This window comes from Hippopotamus amphibius, chromosome 16, assembly GCF_030028045.1.
Source record: "Hippopotamus amphibius kiboko isolate mHipAmp2 chromosome 16, mHipAmp2.hap2, whole genome shotgun sequence".
Taxonomy (NCBI): Eukaryota; Metazoa; Chordata; class Mammalia; order Artiodactyla; family Hippopotamidae; genus Hippopotamus; species Hippopotamus amphibius.
Genome location: NC_080201.1, coordinates 15,716,773 through 15,734,868, shown reverse-complemented (window position 1 = coordinate 15,734,868; position 18,096 = coordinate 15,716,773). Strand labels below are relative to the sequence as shown.

The 18,096-nt window shown below is 46.9% G+C and overlaps 1 protein-coding gene across 5 annotated transcripts in view; it reads left to right on the top strand.

The window, feature by feature from the left end:
* ZFHX3 (zinc finger homeobox 3) overlaps positions 1–18,096 on the top strand; it is a 243,686-nt gene that overhangs the window by 87,790 nt on the left and 137,800 nt on the right. For all 5 annotated transcript variants that reach the window (XM_057711282.1, XM_057711280.1, XM_057711278.1 and 2 more), the window contains one exon: positions 5,068–5,564. In XM_057711282.1, coding sequence (XP_057567265.1) covers positions 5,068–5,564 — 497 coding nt within the window. The remainder of the gene's footprint in view (positions 1–5,067; positions 5,565–18,096) is intronic.

Genomic DNA, 18,096 nt, shown 5'->3' with positions numbered 1-18,096 from the left:
TTATTTAAACAAGCCAAGGCTGGTTCTGAGCTGACCGGGAGCCACCCAGGTACATTGCTTAAAGTTCTCCAGTGTTTTCACCAGGATCTTGATGAAAGAGACGGGTTCTCTCTTTCTTACTTTGCATGCGTTGCTGGTGATTAGTATAGTTGGGAATTAAATGACCCTGGGGCACCGCAAGGAGTGGTGTGATAGATGAGAAATGAATAAATTCTAAAATTTACATTAAAGAAAAGAAAGCCCGGTTTTAATATCGGATCCTGGTTAATGGCGCCTTTGTTGCTATGGAAAACAAGGCTTCATGTTAGAAGAGATGAGTTGGCTGTCTTACCAATTGGCTTAATAGAGCTAGAATGGGACCAAGAGCATAGGATTTGGATGCGAAAAGCCATGATTTTTTTTTTTAATTAAAGAAAAATGTTTTTTTTTATTGGAGTACAGTTGATTTACAATGTTGTGTTTGTTTCAGGTGTATGGCAAAGCGAATCACTTACACATACATCCACTTCTTTTGTTTTTTTTAGATTCTTTTCCCATAGAGGCCATTGTAAAGTACTGAGTAGAGTTCCCTGTGCTGTACAGCAGGTTCTTATTTTGTATATAGCAGTGTGTGTATGTCGATCCTAATCTCCCAATTTATCCCTCCCCACCTCCCGCCGCCCCCCTCCATCCTCTGGTAACCCTAAGTTTGTTTTCTACATCTGTAACTCTATTTTTGTTTTGTAAATAAGTTCACTTATACCTTTTTTATTTTAGATTCCACATATAAGTAGTATCATATGATATTTGTCTTTGTATGTCCGATTCATTCAGTATGACAACCTCTAGGTCCATCCATGTTGCTGCGAAAGCCATGACTCATTATGTAAAAAGAATCATGACCACTTCTGGGGGAAGAAAATGTACAAACCAGTTTCACGAGGACCAGTGTGATGGTTGGGCCCCTCCTGCCGCAGCTGCACGTGCCTTGGACACAGACTCCCTGGTCTCCATTCCCTGACCCCGCTAACCTGAGACTAGCAGTGAGGTCCTGAATGAAACAGGATCCCCTTACTGACACGGGAGTAAGCTGTTCTCAGCAACAAATGGAGAGCAAGTACCTTGATCCTGGAATGGCTTAGGTTTATGCCAGAGGGTTGAACCTCCTCAGTTGGCACATCTTTATTTATGTGGTGTTTCAGTGCTAATTGCTGCTGATGAGTTATATTTCACAGCATTTAATTTGTTTTTCCTGCCATGCATTTAAATTTGAATCCTTGCTACTTTAATCTTGTTTTCTGTTTTGGAACATTGACCTGTTGATCCTTTCTTACCAAACAATATGAAGTTGTTTTAGCCACTGGTAATCACATGCATAGAGATCAGTCATCTTATTTGTCCCCAGAGTGAACCACAGGGGATGTACACCTGGGAATGGCATCAGCATTCTAAGACTTTTCATTTTTTAAAGCCCTTGGGAATTGGGGTTTTCTTGTCTGGAGATTTAAAATCTCGGGGAGGCAGATCTTGGAGTAAATCAAATATAATGTGAGTGGAATGAAGACATGGAAAATGGATGGGTTTGTGCTGGGTCAAAGTGAAGACTTTTTAATTACCTTGAAAACCAGTAATTCTGACTAAGGCTTGAATTGAGTGGTAGAGAAATATTTTGCTTTTAACACCCACTGTCTGTGAGTCTGTGAGGCATCATGCATTACGGGCAGATGCAAACGAAATAGAAGAAAGAATCCTTGTGTTCTGCACATACTAGAAGATCTGGACTTTATTTCTTAAGGAGAATAGAGTTCTTCCTTCTAAAGATCTTATCCAGGTAGCCAAGGAGGGCCCTTGAATTTCCAGTGTCGCTGCTTGTCAGCCGAGGTGAGTCCCTGGAAACCTCTTGTGCCTGCCTTAAGCCATGAGAGCTGCTGAGATGGAGTCAGAGTGACAAATACTTTATGCTGGAAGCCTGCGTGGGTGTGGGTATGATAGGATGTGTCCACTCAGACCCACAATTTAAGTCGTATGACCTCAGTGGAAGCCAACGTATGCAAATGAAAAAAGCGTAACTTTCAGTTCTATCTGCAGCTCGACTGATTTTCTCTTAGGCCGTTTATGAGAAGGCTTTGGGCGTTATTAGGTATCTTGGGGCTCTACAGGGGGAAAATAGTGTTTGTGAACTTCACTCCTGCTTGCAAAGTTAATGTTCTCATTCTTCCTTTGACAGAAACTTCTCCTTCCTATCAACAAAGATGCTGATCTTGGGGATGCTTTCTTTCTAGAGGCCTTTAGGGAAAAGTTCTGCACCCTTGGTCTGGTCTGGTTGAATTTGCCTCCATTTATAGACAAGATATTAGGCTTGAGGCCAGATGAACATCCTTCCAGGCATTCCTTTGGACCATAGTTTAGCACAGCGCCGAGAAATGGGTAGCTTGCCAACGCATGTATGTGTTTCCCGAGTAGCCAGCTGGCCGCAGGACACCTGCATGAGGTTTAAGGGCTCCTTTTATTCTGCTTTTGATTGTAGAAGGTGTCTTTTAATCCCTGTGCCTCTCTGAAGATGTGCTCATGGGCGGAACTCATGTGCCAGTTAGTTTCCAGCCTTAAAGTTAGGTGTGTGGGGAGATGGAGCCCACTCCTCTCCAAGACTGTCTGGCTGGCATGACTCAAGAGTAGGCACCCACTTAGTTCTCTATGTGAGTGTTCTCCTCCTACCTGCCTGTGCGTTGGGTGAGGCTCCTCTACTTCTTGGGGTCTTAATTAGTTCCTTCCAGACCTGTGGATTTGTAGGATTCCAAGCCCTGGGTGTGTTTCTCCAGGGTATAGTTCTCGGAGTTTTGACTTGCCTGTTGCCCGCATTTCACTGCTTCTCTGCTTCTGTCTTTGATTTGCGTTTCATTTGAAGAGCTTGGGATGGCAATGGGAACCTATTTCCTCTGCGTGTTCCAAGGACTTCTCATTTTCACTCAGACACCCAGCAAGTGACAGCTGAATTTCTCTTCAGAGCGATATTGATGTGCTGAGGTTAAATTTAAAAAGTGAAGAAGGTTTGATGCTTCAGGTGGTTGGCATCAGAAACAAATATATGTTTGCTCCTTGTCTTACCCTCCGGGCAGTTTCTGCTTTCACTGAACACTGCCTGTGCTTCCTGGATGCTGCCTGGCCCTCGTCCGCATTAAGGAATGGAGCTTTTAGGCTTTCTTTTCCTCCCCACCTCTTTCTCTCTTGTCCTAAAAAGAATGTCACAGTTATGACTCCTCTCACTGGGGAAGATGGCAAGAGAGAAGACAAGCAGAAAGCTTCCCGAGTCTTCTGGCATGCATGTGCAAAAGATTTCTGTGGCTTGCTAGACTGTCCACAGGCTTCAAATGCAGCCACTCTGCTCAGTCAAGCCTGTACCAAGCTCCTCACTCAAAGTGCCTCATGTAGGATAAATAAGAAAATTTAAAAAAAAATAATAACATCTTTTCTTTGATGAGCCACTAAGTTGGATTCTAATCAGTCATTAAAAAAAAATAACCTCAGCCCAACCACGGGTAAAAGGTCAAGTTTACATATCAGTTGGGGAGTGGCAGGGGCAGACATAATAGCTCGAGTGTGCGTGTGTTTGGGGGGGAGAGGCAAAAAACAGAAGCCAGCGTTCAGCATTCTGCTAGACTGCATGCTTCTAGGTAATGGAGGGAAGGCTGCTCTTTCCAAGCCTTTCTCATGATATAAATAAGAGCTCAAAGTATTAATTTACCTCTGGTGAATGAGAGCCGGTCCCTGGTTTATGCAGGGCAGTGATGGACTGAAAAAGAGCAGGGGTGGAGAGGGAGGAGCAGAGCTTTCTCAGACCCTTTTATTGGGGGGGGGGGGGGCGGCGGTGGGTGATGTCTGTGAGCTGACCTTTGCAATTCACTGTCCATCTCTTGATCCAGCTTCCCAAATCTGTAACGTTTTGGCTGCTTTTTACCCTGGTCCAGCACAGCGGACAGTTGAGCCTCTGTGCAGGGGCCTGGGTACCCTCTAGAGGTTCAGCAAGCAGAAGATTGGACCATTGCCCTAAAGAGGCTGCGCCCTGACGGGAACACCAGCCAGCATGTGGCTCTGTGTGCGGCTGAAATAACACCAGAGGAGAACGTGACGTGTCCCATAGTAGCCCTGCATCCATGCAGTGTGGAGGCTTATGGAAAGGAGATGATTGTACTTTTGGGGAGATGTGGGAGGAGCCAGCACCACTGACAGGCAGGTAGGATCCTGACTGGCGGGGTGTGATGAGGAATAGGAAGATCTTTCCCGAAATCTCAGGTTCAGAGCTGTGCTGTCCCGTATGGTAGCCACTAACCTACGTGTAAATGAATTAAAAATAAAACTAGAAATTTAGTTCTTCAGTTGTATCTGAGCCATATTTCAAGTGTCCAGTAGCCACACGTGACTAGAGACTTCCATGCAAAACGTTTCTATCTTCACAGAAAGTTCTGTTGGGCAGCGCTGCTTGAGGTAAATTCTGGGCCCAATCCTGATTTGCCATGAAGGCTTGGTATCTTAGAATGCAGCTATAACTCATTTCCAACATTTCGGGGATTGGAGTTTCAGATTCTGTTATGTCCAGTGAATGATGCTTTTACTTCTATATTTTCTTGGGTCTGAGCGAGGAGCTAAATTGAAATATTCAAGAGATGATGTGGTTCCTAACTTCTTCTACGTGTTCTTTTCCAAAAGAGGGAAAACAAAAACATACAGCCTTCCACAAATTTCAGAATGTCCATAGGAAAGATGTGACCACATCGTGTTGATTTTTTTTTTTCCTTAAGTTTTTGGCCGTACCCCACAGCATGTGGGATCCTAGTTCCCCGACTAGGGACCGAACCCACCCCTCCTGCACTGGAAGGTAGAGTCTTAACCACTGGACTGCCAGGGAATTCCCACACATGAAGTTGATTTTTGTTCTAGTTTTTCCCAGTTGGTAGCACCTTGCAGTGCTTCAAATGGGATCCTTTTCCTGCTGGAACCTGGGCTGAAGGTGGGGCAGGGCCGGTGGTGCCTCTGTTAGGGCCGTCGCTGTGAGCCTGGCCTCTGATTCTCTCCCCCTCTCCTTCCCCACAGTGGGCGGTGAGATCCCCCTAGACATGCGGCTCGGGGGCGGGCAGCTGGTGTCAGAGGAGCTGATGAACCTGGGCGAGAGCTTCATCCAGACCAACGACCCGTCGCTGAAGCTCTTCCAGTGCGCCGTCTGCAACAAGTTCACCACGGACACGCTGGACCTGCTGGGGCTGCACATGAACGTGGAGCGCAGCCTCCCCGAGGACGAGTGGAAGGCCGTGATGGGGGACTCGTACCAGTGCAAGCTCTGCCGCTACAACACCCAGCTCAAGGCCAACTTCCAGCTGCACTGCAAGACGGACAAGCACGTGCAGAAGTACCAGCTGGTGGCCCACATCAAGGAGGGCGGCAAAGCCAATGAGTGGCGGCTCAAGTGCGTGGCCATCGGCAACCCTGTCCACCTCAAGTGCAATGCCTGCGACTATTACACCAACAGCTTGGAGAAGCTGCGGTTGCACACGGTCAATTCCAGGCACGAGGCCAGCCTGAAGTTGTACAAGGTAGGACCTGGGCTGTCTCTGGAAGGGAGTGGATTGGATCCCTGGGTGATGAGGAGGGCTGGGGGTAGACGAACACTTCGTGCCGTTGCCCAGAGGGGCTGGTGGCTGACTGGTGCCCTGGCTCTGGGAGCGGAGCAGGCAACATGGTGGCAGGCTTCAGCTGGGAACCGAAGGTTCTCTTCGTGGGGTGCCTCGTTTAGGGGGCAGGTTTTGTTTGTAGCAGCATGATACTGTACGTCCTTCCCCTAACTCTCCCACTGTGTGTAGAACTGACTTTTTTTTCCTAACTCATAGTTGCTGTTTCCCTAGTTCTGGCTTTGCCTTTGTTCTCCTGTGTTTCCCCTCTCTCCTGCAAGCTTTCTGTTCTCCTTTACCATCTGGTTAATTCCCCCCATTTTTAGTCTCTTCTCCCCGGATGTCCCCTTGGGTGCTTTATTTGTTCATTCATTCATTCAACAGATACACATCGAGCCGCTACTGTTTACCAGGCCCTGCTCTGGGCCTACGTCCATGCACAAGATAGACAAAAAGTCCCTGCCCTCCCGGAGCTTCCGTTCTGTTTTGGGCGGGGGGGACGGGCGATAAGCACAGTGGCTACGTTATATGGAAGGCCAGGAGGTAGTACGTGCTACGGGGGGAGGTACCGTTAGGTGAGGGGTCCCTTTGTTCTTTTTCCCTCCACTTCCCACGTTCTGCGCCTCCTTTTCCTCTTCCTCATATTTGTATTTTCCCTCTTTCTGCTGGGCTTCTCCCATCCTGCTCTTCGTCCTCCGTCCTCTCTGCCTCTCCTTCCTTCCCGTCCCTCCTTCCTCACCCCGTTCGTCCTTCCTCACCCCTCCCCGCCCCTCATTCTTCTCCTCGGTCCGTAGACGGTAACGAGGAGGAGGTGCTCGGATACTGTCCATAGTCCTTTCGCGTGCGCGGCAGGATTGCCCCAGACATTTCTACTGATTTTCACTGGACTTAAAGCCTCACCTTCTTCTCTGATCATCCCATAATGGCTTTAATATGAACGATCAGGTACACATCGCCATAAATCTGCCCAGCCTCCCTCTACGTCCCTTCCACGCCCTCTCCCTCTCTTTCCATTTCCCTCCCTTTTATATCAGTCTCTCCTCTTTACTTTCACACCGGTTCCCACACCTTGGGGCCAGCGGGCGCCGGGGTTCTCCTGACCCTGAGCTCTGTTCTTCCCCTTTCTGCTTATGGTGATTTTAAATGGAGACTCCAGATAAGGAAGACTCGCATCCTCTCCCCGTATGGGCCCGTGCTGAGATTGATAAGTGTGATTCCTGTTACAGTTGCTCATTCTCGGCTTGTTGAGAGGTCTGTGTAACATGGATGAGAAACCATTTTAGGGAAAGGAGGGGAAAGCAGGCGTGCGGTCGTAGGAATAGAATGTTCTGGAATTGACTGCCGACTCCGGCATGGATGGGCTCGAGCGGTGCGGGGGAGGGGTCTGGACACCAAACAGCCACCCCCGCTCCTTGTCCTCTGCGAGCAGGACCCTCGTGGAATGGGTACACCGCGTGCCACGATTGGAAGGAGAGGCTCCTTGCCCTCGGTTTAAATCACAGGTTTTCGCTGGCCACAGGGTGGTGCCGGTGTGGTCATGAAAACTCGATGGAGAAACCGGTGGACAAAGGAGTTTCTAAAGGACCCAACTGAGCAAAATTTGTACAGAGGACTCGGTGTGGCCCTGGAAAGTTGTATGCAGCTGTGATGGAGGTCGTTTAGAGGTGGCATGAAGCTGGCCTCTTCCGTCTAGGAGAAACATCGCCTTTTAGATGATAAAATGCATGGGGTGGCAATTAACTCTTCATGCTATGGCCTCCAGTAAGAGCGGACCAGCCCTTGGCTTTGCTTCCGTAGGGCCTGGTACTTGGATGATTCACTGTGTAAATCCCTTTTTGGTCGCCAGACCTCGTCCACTGGTCACACCTAGAGAGCTGGGTTGCGGTGGTTTCCAGGGAGGATGTGAGGGAAGCAATTTGAGTGTTTCCGTTTGTGCTTTGCTGAACTAGCTCTAGATGCGCATCTTCCCCTGACTCAGTTTTCTCTCTCTCTCTCTCTCTCTCTCTCTCTTTGTTGGTTAAAGATAGAGGAAACGCCTGCTCCAAAAAGGGCAGCGTAGCAGAAGCGTAAGTGTTGGGATGCAGGGTAGAATGTGGGCACCAGTGCTCAGAAGAGAGGTGCCCAGACAGTGTGTTCGGCTGGCACATCCCAGGGGTGACCTCCACCCACATTCAGGGCAGAATTCCCCGCCTCAGGAGCTGAAGGTTGTTAGCCTGGTCTCATTAGTCCCTGGGTAACGAGTGTCCCCGGGACTCTGCTCTGGGGGTGGGGAGCTCACCCACCTATTCCCGGGTGTGACCCAGAAACTTACCATTTTAGTGCCTGCCCCGAGTCTTTCTGTCCTACAGTGTGACTAAGATAAACTTCTCTTTTGTCTCCAAGGGGGTTCCCTCTCGCAGGGTCTTGTAAGTCCTCGGATTTGGGGTGGGGCTTGGCGGTGGTTTGAGAGTCAGTTTTTCTCTAGGCCCTGGTGTGGCCTGTGGTAAATGGAGATTGATTGCATGTTATTTTTCCTCTTGCTAATGTAATCCATTAGCCCAGCACATGCATAATCAGTTTAGAGCACAGTTAACTGGATATAATCGAGTTCTTTACTGTCTGCTAGAGAAACAGCTCCAGACACTGCTGACCTGGGGAGGGCACCCGGCTTCTCACACACAGCCCTCCTCAGTCCCCCTCCCCGCGGCCCGCGCAGCCCCTGCCCCGCCCCCACCCCACCCCACCTTGGTTTCCTGGCAGATTAACTCAAGATCGGTCGGGGTCGGGGAGATACCCACACTTGCTTTCTGCTGCATCTACCCAAGTGGCCAGGATGCACTTCCTCGTGGGTCTCCCACCCTCTCTTTCCCCTCCTCTTCCTTTTCCATGCTGGAAGGGACAGAGCAGCGGTCTCGGGAGATGCAAGCAAAAGTGTAGCTTTCCGGTCTGTCTTTGGAGCTCCCACTGGTCCAGAGTCACTTCTCTTCGTGTCATAAATCCTGGCACATACGTTGCTGGATTAGGACGGAGCTGTCTGAAAGCGTGAGATAACTTCTGATTTGGACACGAGAGGGTTGGGCTAATCTGCAAAAGGGAAAAACTGGTGATACTATCTCTTTTGCCTGGAATTGTCTAGTGTGGATTATTGTGTGAGAGCAATTTTTAAGTTGAGATTAATGTTCATCGAGTTCTTCCTCCCTGCCTCCTGGAAGTGAAGGAAAGCGGGGGTCGGCTGGAGAGCCCCAGGCACCAGATGGAAGCTGTTTCCTTTTTTCTTGGCTCCCGGAAGTGCCCGTGATTGAATTCCTTGAGTCTTTTTTTGGAGTCTTAAATAATGGTGGCTCTCATCCAGCCCCCAGTGGTCGTATGTCCAGACCCTCACCGCTGCCATAATGGGCACTGTGATTGATCAGCACAGTGACACAGTGGGAATGCCAGGGGCCCCAGTCAGGCTTAGAGGCTGAGCTCTTGTGGTTTTGTCTATAGTGATTCACCTGAGCCAGAATGGAAGCGTGCTGTGGGAAAGGTACTTGTTTCTCCTTAGGGCTTGAGCTCCAGAACAGGAATTCCGCACCTTACTGCTTTCCCACGTAAATATTTCCCTCTTCTTCTAGAGGACCTGCTCCCAGGCCCCTCAGAGATGCGCGGTGGCGGGGGGTGTGTGTGGGGGGGTGCTTTTGCTTGTCTTCAGTAGGGGGGCAGCAGACAGTGATAACGCCTGCCCTCCGTTCTCCTCCGTGCTAGCACAGATCCTGAGTCCAGCGTGTGGGTTCAGAGCTAGGGGGTGCTCTCCTGTGTTTGTCTGGACTTCCCTGTTGTGTGGCATCCCTGGTGAGCTCTCTGAAATTTGTGGTGTTTTCTGCTTGGGGGAGGAGGGTGTGGAAAGGGCCATTGGCGATCAGTGCACACCTGCCAGCCATTAGAATCTGGTTTTCACGTTGATGTTTTTCTTCACCTGAGAGTCATTCAAATGGAAATCCATCAACTTGAGCAGATAGATTAAGACCCCACCAGAATCTATTACTCAGACAGTTCCCAGCTGAGTTTCCTTTGATTGGGCCCAGCCCAAAGGTTTCATATTAATCTTAAATTATACACGAAGAAGATTGTCTACACAGGGTTGAGTCTGGGCCCCATGTGAGCTGCGTCGGGACAGCCAGGCAAACCGACAGGGAGACGCCAAATCTACTCGGCTTAAAGTAGGACGTAGAGTATGACCAATTGACTGAAACATACTCACCCAAATTCTCCACGTTGTAAACTTTGATGCTTGCCATCCTATTGGGATTATTCAAGGTAGAAAGAAGGAAGAAACCCTCTGTCAGACTCTGCGTCACTTTAGAATCCGTCTTCTCAGATCTTTCCCTGACGGGGTTCACTCTCCCAGCAGGGCAGTAAATTCACCATAGGATGGATGGACAGATCGGAAGATGTGCAACCAAGTCAGACAGAGGTTTGGTTTGCAGTTTGCCTCCTTCATGCTCCTTTCTGGGTGCATGGGGCGGGGGTCTTAGGTACACAGCTGCACACTTCATGCCCACAGATGGTGACAGGCAGCCTTTGTCTTGCTTGGAAAGCAAAAGGCTGCCCCTCCGTCCTCCCTCCTTGTCCTCTCCGCCCTGATGTGGCTCCCTGTTTGAAGCCCTGGTACAGGTGTGATCTGGTTTACATCGTCACCCTGGAACCAGTTTCCTCAAACCTTGTTTTCTCATTAGGTTGACTAATTTTTTTAAGTGCATACTTCTGCGTTCTTCTCGCCATACTTTGGTGCCTTCAACCAAAAATGAAAGGCTAGGAATGTTTTCCTGTGGTTGATTTAGAAGGTGTGAAAGGCCAGATGTTTTGGTAAATTTTAGCACATTTCCCCTTCATGCCCTCCATCTCCTGGAGCAGCTGGGGGTCTGAAGTTCATTTCCCTCACTTGAGGGCTAAGGCTCGCGGGATCGGGGGCTCCTGGGGTTGGGCTGGGAGACTGCATGCACATCGCCCCATGGTCACCACTGAAGAGCCCGGGTGGGCTCTAGCAGTATTTCTGGCCACCGGTTAATTTCAAGGGGACTCTGGGAAGGTTGAAAGATCAAATCTTTTTCAGAGGCAGGGCTCGTGTTGGGATAGATTTAATCCTTCACTGTTGTAGGAACTATGGCCAACATGTGATATAGGAATATATGGCCAGCATATGGCCGGTGGGTGCAGTGTGAAAGGTCGGCACGTCCTGCAGTCTTGCCCTCCCTCCAAAACCATCCCACCCACCTTCATCTGAATCCCTCCAATGGGTATCATTTCATTCAACACATTCATTAAGCTGATTGGCTTTAAGCACAAGCTTTTCGGGATCTCTCTGGTTACTGTGTTTTGCAAACTTTCATGTCAAGAAGCTTGAGTCATTGTTACCTTTTGGCTCCATGCTTTAGATACCAAATAATGGAATTGAAATCTTAGTAGATGTGCCTATTTTTTAAAAGTCCAGTACTAAATATGCTATCTGTTGAAAAACCACTTTCATAACCATTAACCGTTAACACTTTCCCCTTTTTTCGAAATGCTTTCAGTATTTTTGTTTTCTCTCTTTTTTTCCCTGAATCCTTTTTGTGAATGGTTAAAGAACTGAGACCCCTTTAGAATATTATTGTGTTCTTAATTATTTCTTCAAGACTAGCATTCCATGTTTACCTCAAGTGTAAGCTAATGATAAAATGTGGATTTCTTATTTTTATGGTAAAAATTGTTAGTATGAGTAATGTGTGTTCACTATATAAAATTTGAAAAATCCAGGGAAGTGTAAGAGAACATCATCATCAGTCTAATCCCACCATACGACAACATATTTTCATTTTTTTCTTTTTGCATATAACAAGATGCATAAGGCATCTTACACAATTGGAATTATGTTGTGAGTATACAGTATTATACCTCAGCTCTTTCTCATATCTTTAAGTATTTTTCAATACTTTTTAAAATGGAAGTCCTTTTTCTACTCTCCAACGCTGCTCTCCAGAAGCAAATCACTGTTATTTAGATTATCTCCTTTTGTTTTTTTTTTCTATGCTTATACTGATAGAAATATGTGTGTATGTGTGTACACTGTACATACTGTTCACTTAAGAAATCTTTATAGATACATGCTATGCTTTTGGCTTGCTTTTCTCATATAATTTTTTATCCTGAAAATCATTTCAGGTTATTACATACTGAGCTAGTTCAATCTTTTTAGTGGCTACATAGTTTTCCATTTATTGACCAGGCCCTCACGAATGGGCGTTTATGTTATCTGCAGTTCTGATCTCATAGGCAGCGAGGTAGGGAACAGCTGTGTCCATACATCTCTGTACTCTCTATGCTTGAGCTGTTCCAGAAAGACGGCAAACTGGGTTCCAGGGTGTCATGCCCGTAGATAGAGTACTTTCTAATGGCCCTTCAGAAAGAAGACCCTTTCAGAATATTATTAACATTCCTAAGAACATTTTAAATAGTATTAAATTTTAAGTATTTTAACTATTTTAAATGTTCCAAGTTTTACGAAGATCATTTTATCCCCTCTCTATATTAGCTGGTGTTCAAACCTCCACATGGTGACCAGCACAGTGTTATTTTTCTGTTTTCTTCAGATTGGTGAATTTATTCTGATGTGGGTCTCTTTAATTGTTAGATAAGGTGAAGGTTTTTTCATGCATTTATTGGCTGTTTGAATTTCTTAAGCAGCTTTCTTTTTCATAGCCTTTGCCCTGTATTCATTCATTCATTCATTCATTTTGGGGGGTTGGTCTTTTATTCTGATTGATTTGCAAGAGATCTTGGTTTATCATGGCCAGTGGTCCCTCCTGTGCTGTGGGTGTTGCAGTAGTTTCTCTGAGTCTTTTATTCATCATTCACTTAGCTTACCATGAGCTTCGACTTACGGAAACTTTTTGTTTGTATGTTGTCCAATCTGCACATCTATTTCTTTACGCTTCTAACTTCTAACTCTTCTCTTTTCCCAGGAAGGCTCTCTCTTGCTGCTAATATTATAAAATAATAAAAGTAATAGCTAGATCCTCTGTGACACTTATCACAAGCAGCTACTGTCATAGCCGCTTTACAGGTATTAATTGATTTACTCTTCTTTTAACCCATCTGTTTTCAAATGGGGGAAACCGAGGCAGAGGGCATTACAAGTCTCTCCAGCTAATGAGTGCTGCTGGAGTCGGTCTTCAAACCCAGGTAGCTTGGCACTGCTTGCTTGATGGTTTCTTCAATAACTTTCTCCTCCCTTTAAGACTTTAATCCGTGAGGAATGTATTTTGTGTATGGTACATTGTAGGACTTTGTTTTTGTGTGTTGTGTGCTTTACGATTGTGTTTTCTTTCAAGTTGGATGGTTGGTTGTCCAACAGCTTCTTAACTAGCCATTCTTTCCTTGCTGATGTGAAAAGCCCTGTTCATCGTCCCCCTCTGTAGATCTTACAGAGCACCTCCCTAATACTCCACAGATTTGGGTCACTCCAGGCATGTTTATGGACTATTGCTTGTAGGAAGCACTGAGGTGCAAGAAGAGGGAACAGAGACAGACAGTTCTCTTTTCCAGGCATGTAAAGCCCTGTGGATGATTTCTTCCTCTCTCCTTTTCCGCTTCCTCTCCAGCGTGCTCCCTCGGGTAAAATTTCTTGGATTAATTACCTTCATCAAATTCAGGACGAGGGAGTCTCCAGGAGAGAAGGGGACTTGAGAGGGGGTCGAATTTTTTATCGTTTCTTAACGAAGACTGTGGGTCTCACCATTTATTTTAAAAAAAAAAAAAAAAGAGCAAATACTGAAAGTGTAAGAAGTTCCCTTTTCTGAAGTTCTCATTGGGACAGCATGGAGGTAGCAAGGCTGTGAGGCGTGCCAGGGCCCTGACTCAGGTTGAGGAGCCCGGTGGTATCATTTCAGAAAATCTAGTAACTACCACTTTGTTGAAATACTTGAAACCCTCCCACCTCCCCTCTCCCCTGCCCCACAAATCTTTAAGCTCAAAGCCCTAGACCGTCTTGGGAAAGACAAATCTCAATCTGTCCATCCCCTCCAGCCCACCCCCGTGTAGAGGAAGGAGCCATACTCCTTGTGGAATTCTTTGCACAAATGCCATCTGCCGTCGTCGGGGTGGTCTCTAACCCTTAGGAGAATTATTTCACTGCAGGTACTCCATTGCCTCCGCATTCCTGAGTAACTCCGCCTGCTGCAGTTGCTCCAGGTAAGCCCAGTCTGGAGGGAAGCCCCAGTCTGGAGGGAAGCAGTGCCAGCTATCGGGAGCGAGGGCGGGCAAAGATGTGAACCCAATTTTGAGTCCTTTCAACTTGCTCAGGACTTGGACGAAAAGGGCAAATTTGAATACATTTAGTCCCAACAGGTGTTTCTGGTTTTTGTTTTGAAAGGGAAATTGTAAGGGAACAATTAAGCATTGTCAGGAACCTTGTCAGGAACCTTGTCAGGAGGCAAGAGTCTTTAAATAATTACATAATACACCTGAACCGTAGTCTTTATTCCTTTTCAACATAGCTTGAAACTATAAATACTATTTAAGTGTAGGGTGGGAAAGGCTGTTGTTATGAAGACCATTTTGGTAGCAATGAGTCATTTTATACTTTAATATTGAATAAAATTACATTTCCAGCACTTTTTTTTTTAAGCAACCAGGTTGTAGGGTGAAAGTTAAAAATGTTAAAGCCAAAAAAAAAAAAAAAACAAAAACAAAAAAAAAAAACCCCATTGCTCACAGAGATGCTGGAGGTTATTGAAACCAGCAACATCAGACTGGTCAGGGTCAGGTTGCCAAATTTACCAAATAAAAATATGAAATACCCAGTTAAATGTAAATTTCAGACAAATAGCAAATAATTTTTTATTATGTGTGCACCGTAAAATATAATTATATTTACTTATCTGAAATTCGTGTTTACCTGCCCATCCTGTATTTTCTCTGGCCACCCTTCCTCTGGGTGGTGAAGAAATTCTTTCATAGCGTCCTACCAACTGGCCCGACGATAGGGTAGAGATAAGTGGCTTCCTTGTTGGTAAAGCTTCTTTTTCTTTTCTTTCTTTCTTTCTTTTTTTCAAATGGGTCCCAACAAAAGAGGAAAATTACAAAGGCCTCTAATGATGATTTCCAATTTTTGTTATTTATAGAAAACTGTCATATCAGATTTTCACATTTTCTACATTAAATAAAGTGCTTCTCCTATAATGAAATCTGAAATTTTCTCCAGAGCTATTTGTTAAGATTTGCTTTCCAATAATTTTTTCATTATTTCCTTTTATTTGAAGTGCTTTCACGTCACACAGCGAGACAGACGGCAGGATGCCCAGTTCAGTCCGTTGCAGCTTTGCCAGATGCTTCCACTGTCCTTGCTCACGCCTGGCTCCTTGGGCCTCTTTCTGCAGTTGTTATTTGTATGTAGGTGATAGACATTCACAGCCCTTGAGCGCTGACTGTTGTACATGTGCCTCCCACGTGCAGGACGCTCATAGGAGATGCCGGAAGTGTGTTTGAATTGGGACTAATCATCAAGAATGATTAGGGAAACTTCTCTAGGGTCTATATCCTCATTCTGTAAAAGGCAAACTAGTTAGAAGGTTAGAAATGTTTATCTATTGATAGTATTTGATTTGTAACCTGTTAATTAGCGGGGCAGGTTCCCAGACCCAGGACGAGGGCCTCCAAAGCATATCTGGTCTCTTAGGTCAACAGTTTTAACCACCGTTTCATTTGCTGGGTTGGCCTGTGCATTGGAATTGCGGGGAGAATTTCTCACCTCCTTGCTGTCCCTGTTGAGTCTCTCTCTCTCTCTTTCTGACCACAGGCTCCTTCTTGAGGCTTGTTGGGCTTTTATAACCACTTCTGAGCTGACCTCTGGACTTCCCTGGGTCGCACCAGGTTGTCTTTGTTTTCCTTCAGAAGACAGGGCCCTGGGGCCCCTGGTTCTGGAATGGGAGTGTCCCTGCACCTGTCACCTTGATTTGCTTCCCTGCTGCTGGTTTGGACCCCAGCACTTAGGACACCACTCCCTGGTTTGGTCTGTGGGGCACCAATAAATGGGAAGGGGATTTCTCCCTCTGGGTCAACAGCATGTATTGGGTCTGATTTTGTGCTGAGCCCTGAAGTGGGATCTTTAACTCGGGCTGATAAATCCTACAAGGTGTTATGTCAAAACCTCTCTTGTGTAGGGAGCTCGTAGGGAGCGGCACACACTGGGAGTGTGTTTTGCCTCGCGTGTCCGTGCTCTGTGGTGGGGGCCCCGGGCCCCACATCTGTCTGTCTGCCTGTCACGTTGCTCTTGCCTCTGAGCCTTCGTCCTGTTGGAAGAGTGCCCAGGGGGACGTGAGCAGACACCACCTGTAGTTCGGAGTTAGGAGAGGATCCTTTTTCCAAAAACTTGGGGCACACAAGTCATGCCTGTGTGGGGCTGGAACTTTTTTTCTGGTGTACCCTTACTTCCTTTCTATCTTCTTCCAGCCAAAAAGCTAGAAAGATCCTGCAACCAACCGCAGCCTTGCTGATACCTGTGCTTCTCTCACAAGTAGGGAGGACAGAATCCTGAATGACCTCAAGGCTTTTCCCACAGGATTCTGTCCCCCTTCACTGTGGGAGGAGCACGGGCGTCCCTAGGCTGGGGGCTGGTCGCGAGGGCTTGTGCACACACATAGATTGTCTTCAGTTCCTTTTTTTGGCTCTTATGTTAATGTAGCTTAGGGCCTTTGGGACAGTGGGAATGATAACGTGGGGGTTTGGTGTTTGCTCCCAGGGTCCCTTTGGCCCTTTTGGAAGAGGGCCAGGTCACTGCGGAGAGCCTGTGGATGAGATGTGGATGTCGTGCTCCTGGAAATCTAGGAAAGGCTTTGATTTTATTTACGGCAGAGACTGTCCTGGTGGGATGAGCCCATCTATCTTTAGAACACGTTTTGCTGATTTAAAATAGGGCCCATTTGAGTTCCCAACTCTCTGTGAACCTTTGACTATCGCGGGCCAGGAAGTTTCTGCTGCATTCTCGGTGTATTTACAGAAAATCAAGGATCATCCCAAATGCTCACTCCTGCACCAGGTGGTTTTTAGGGTAATCTTCCCACTGTTGCTGGGCCTTCACGTTTCTGTATTTCCCTTCTGCTACCAGCTCTCTCGTTTTCTACAGTCATTAAAGATGGAGCCTGGGAGCATTCCTAGGTTCTTCCAGTCGGCCCAGCCAGGAGGCGTGGGTCCCGGGACTGTGATTTCCTCAGTGTCCTAGACATGAGTCCGTGAGGGTGACTCTGCAGCCAGCTGTGGGTTAGGAAGTCCTGTGGGGAGCGATTTGGCTGCAGTGTGTGTTTCTTCCATTTCTGGTTCTCGGGTTAGGATCCAACCATTTTAATTATTATTATTTTTTTGCGCAGTCTGGGTTCCTGTTAGTGATGGCCGCAGCTGCCAGCGTGGGAAGACTGAACCGTTTCTGCAGGGACAAGAGTTCTGTAACTTTGTCCGGTCTCGTCGTGTCCACCTTTGAATCCATATTCCTCCCTCTCCATCTCCATCTTCTTGCTTCGATCATTTGCATCTCTGGGCCTTGGATGCTTTGAATTTATCCAAAGTTCAGGCTCGGGACATCTGTGGGTTTATTATGAGGTAATGGGCTGGGGGTTTTTGTTTGTTTGTTTTTAATTAATTAATTAATTGGCTGCATTGGGTATTCATTGTTGTGTGCGGGCTTTCTCTCGTTGCAGCAAGAAGGGGCTACTCTTGGTTGTGGTGCACGGGTTTCTCATTGCGGTGGCTTCTCTTGTTGCAGAGCACAGGCTCTAGGCGTGCGAGTTTCAGTAGTTGTGGCACACAGGCTCGGGAGTTGTGGCTCACGGGCTCTAGAGCACGGGCTCAGCAGTTGTGGCACCTGGGCTTAGTTGCTCTGCGGCATGTGGTATCTTCCCGGACCAGGGATTGAACCCGTGTCCCCTGTATTAACAGGTGGATTCTTAACCACTGTGCCACCAGGAAAGTCCCGAGGTAGTGAGTTTTTGAGTTATTCTTCCTCTCTGACTTTTCCTGTCTGATGTTCTGGCACCCAGAGGACTCCAGACGTCCATGAGACACTCCTTCCTGCGTTCTCACTGCTTCCCATAAACACTGTCACGTGCTTTTCTCCTTTGCCTGGCCTGCTCTTTATTCTTCTTGGTACGTGGCATTTGGAATAAAATCTCACCTGGGGAAGTCTCAGACAGCAGCGACAAAGCCCAGCTCCACCGAGGGGGGACTAATTACACAGCTAATTAATACAACAGATGTCACTGTAAATGCTTGCTTCTTTGTAATTTGGATCTACATCGCCAAGATAGGCTTTGGGCCCTGTTGGAAGTGTCTTTTTTTTTTTTATCAGACTTTAAGGAATAGCACATTTTCGGACCCACCTTTATGTTCTGGTGACACATCCCTGGTTTTCCAGAAAGCTCTCCCCTGCTACTGCAGCCACAGATGGTATCTCTGCCCTGAGTACATGTCA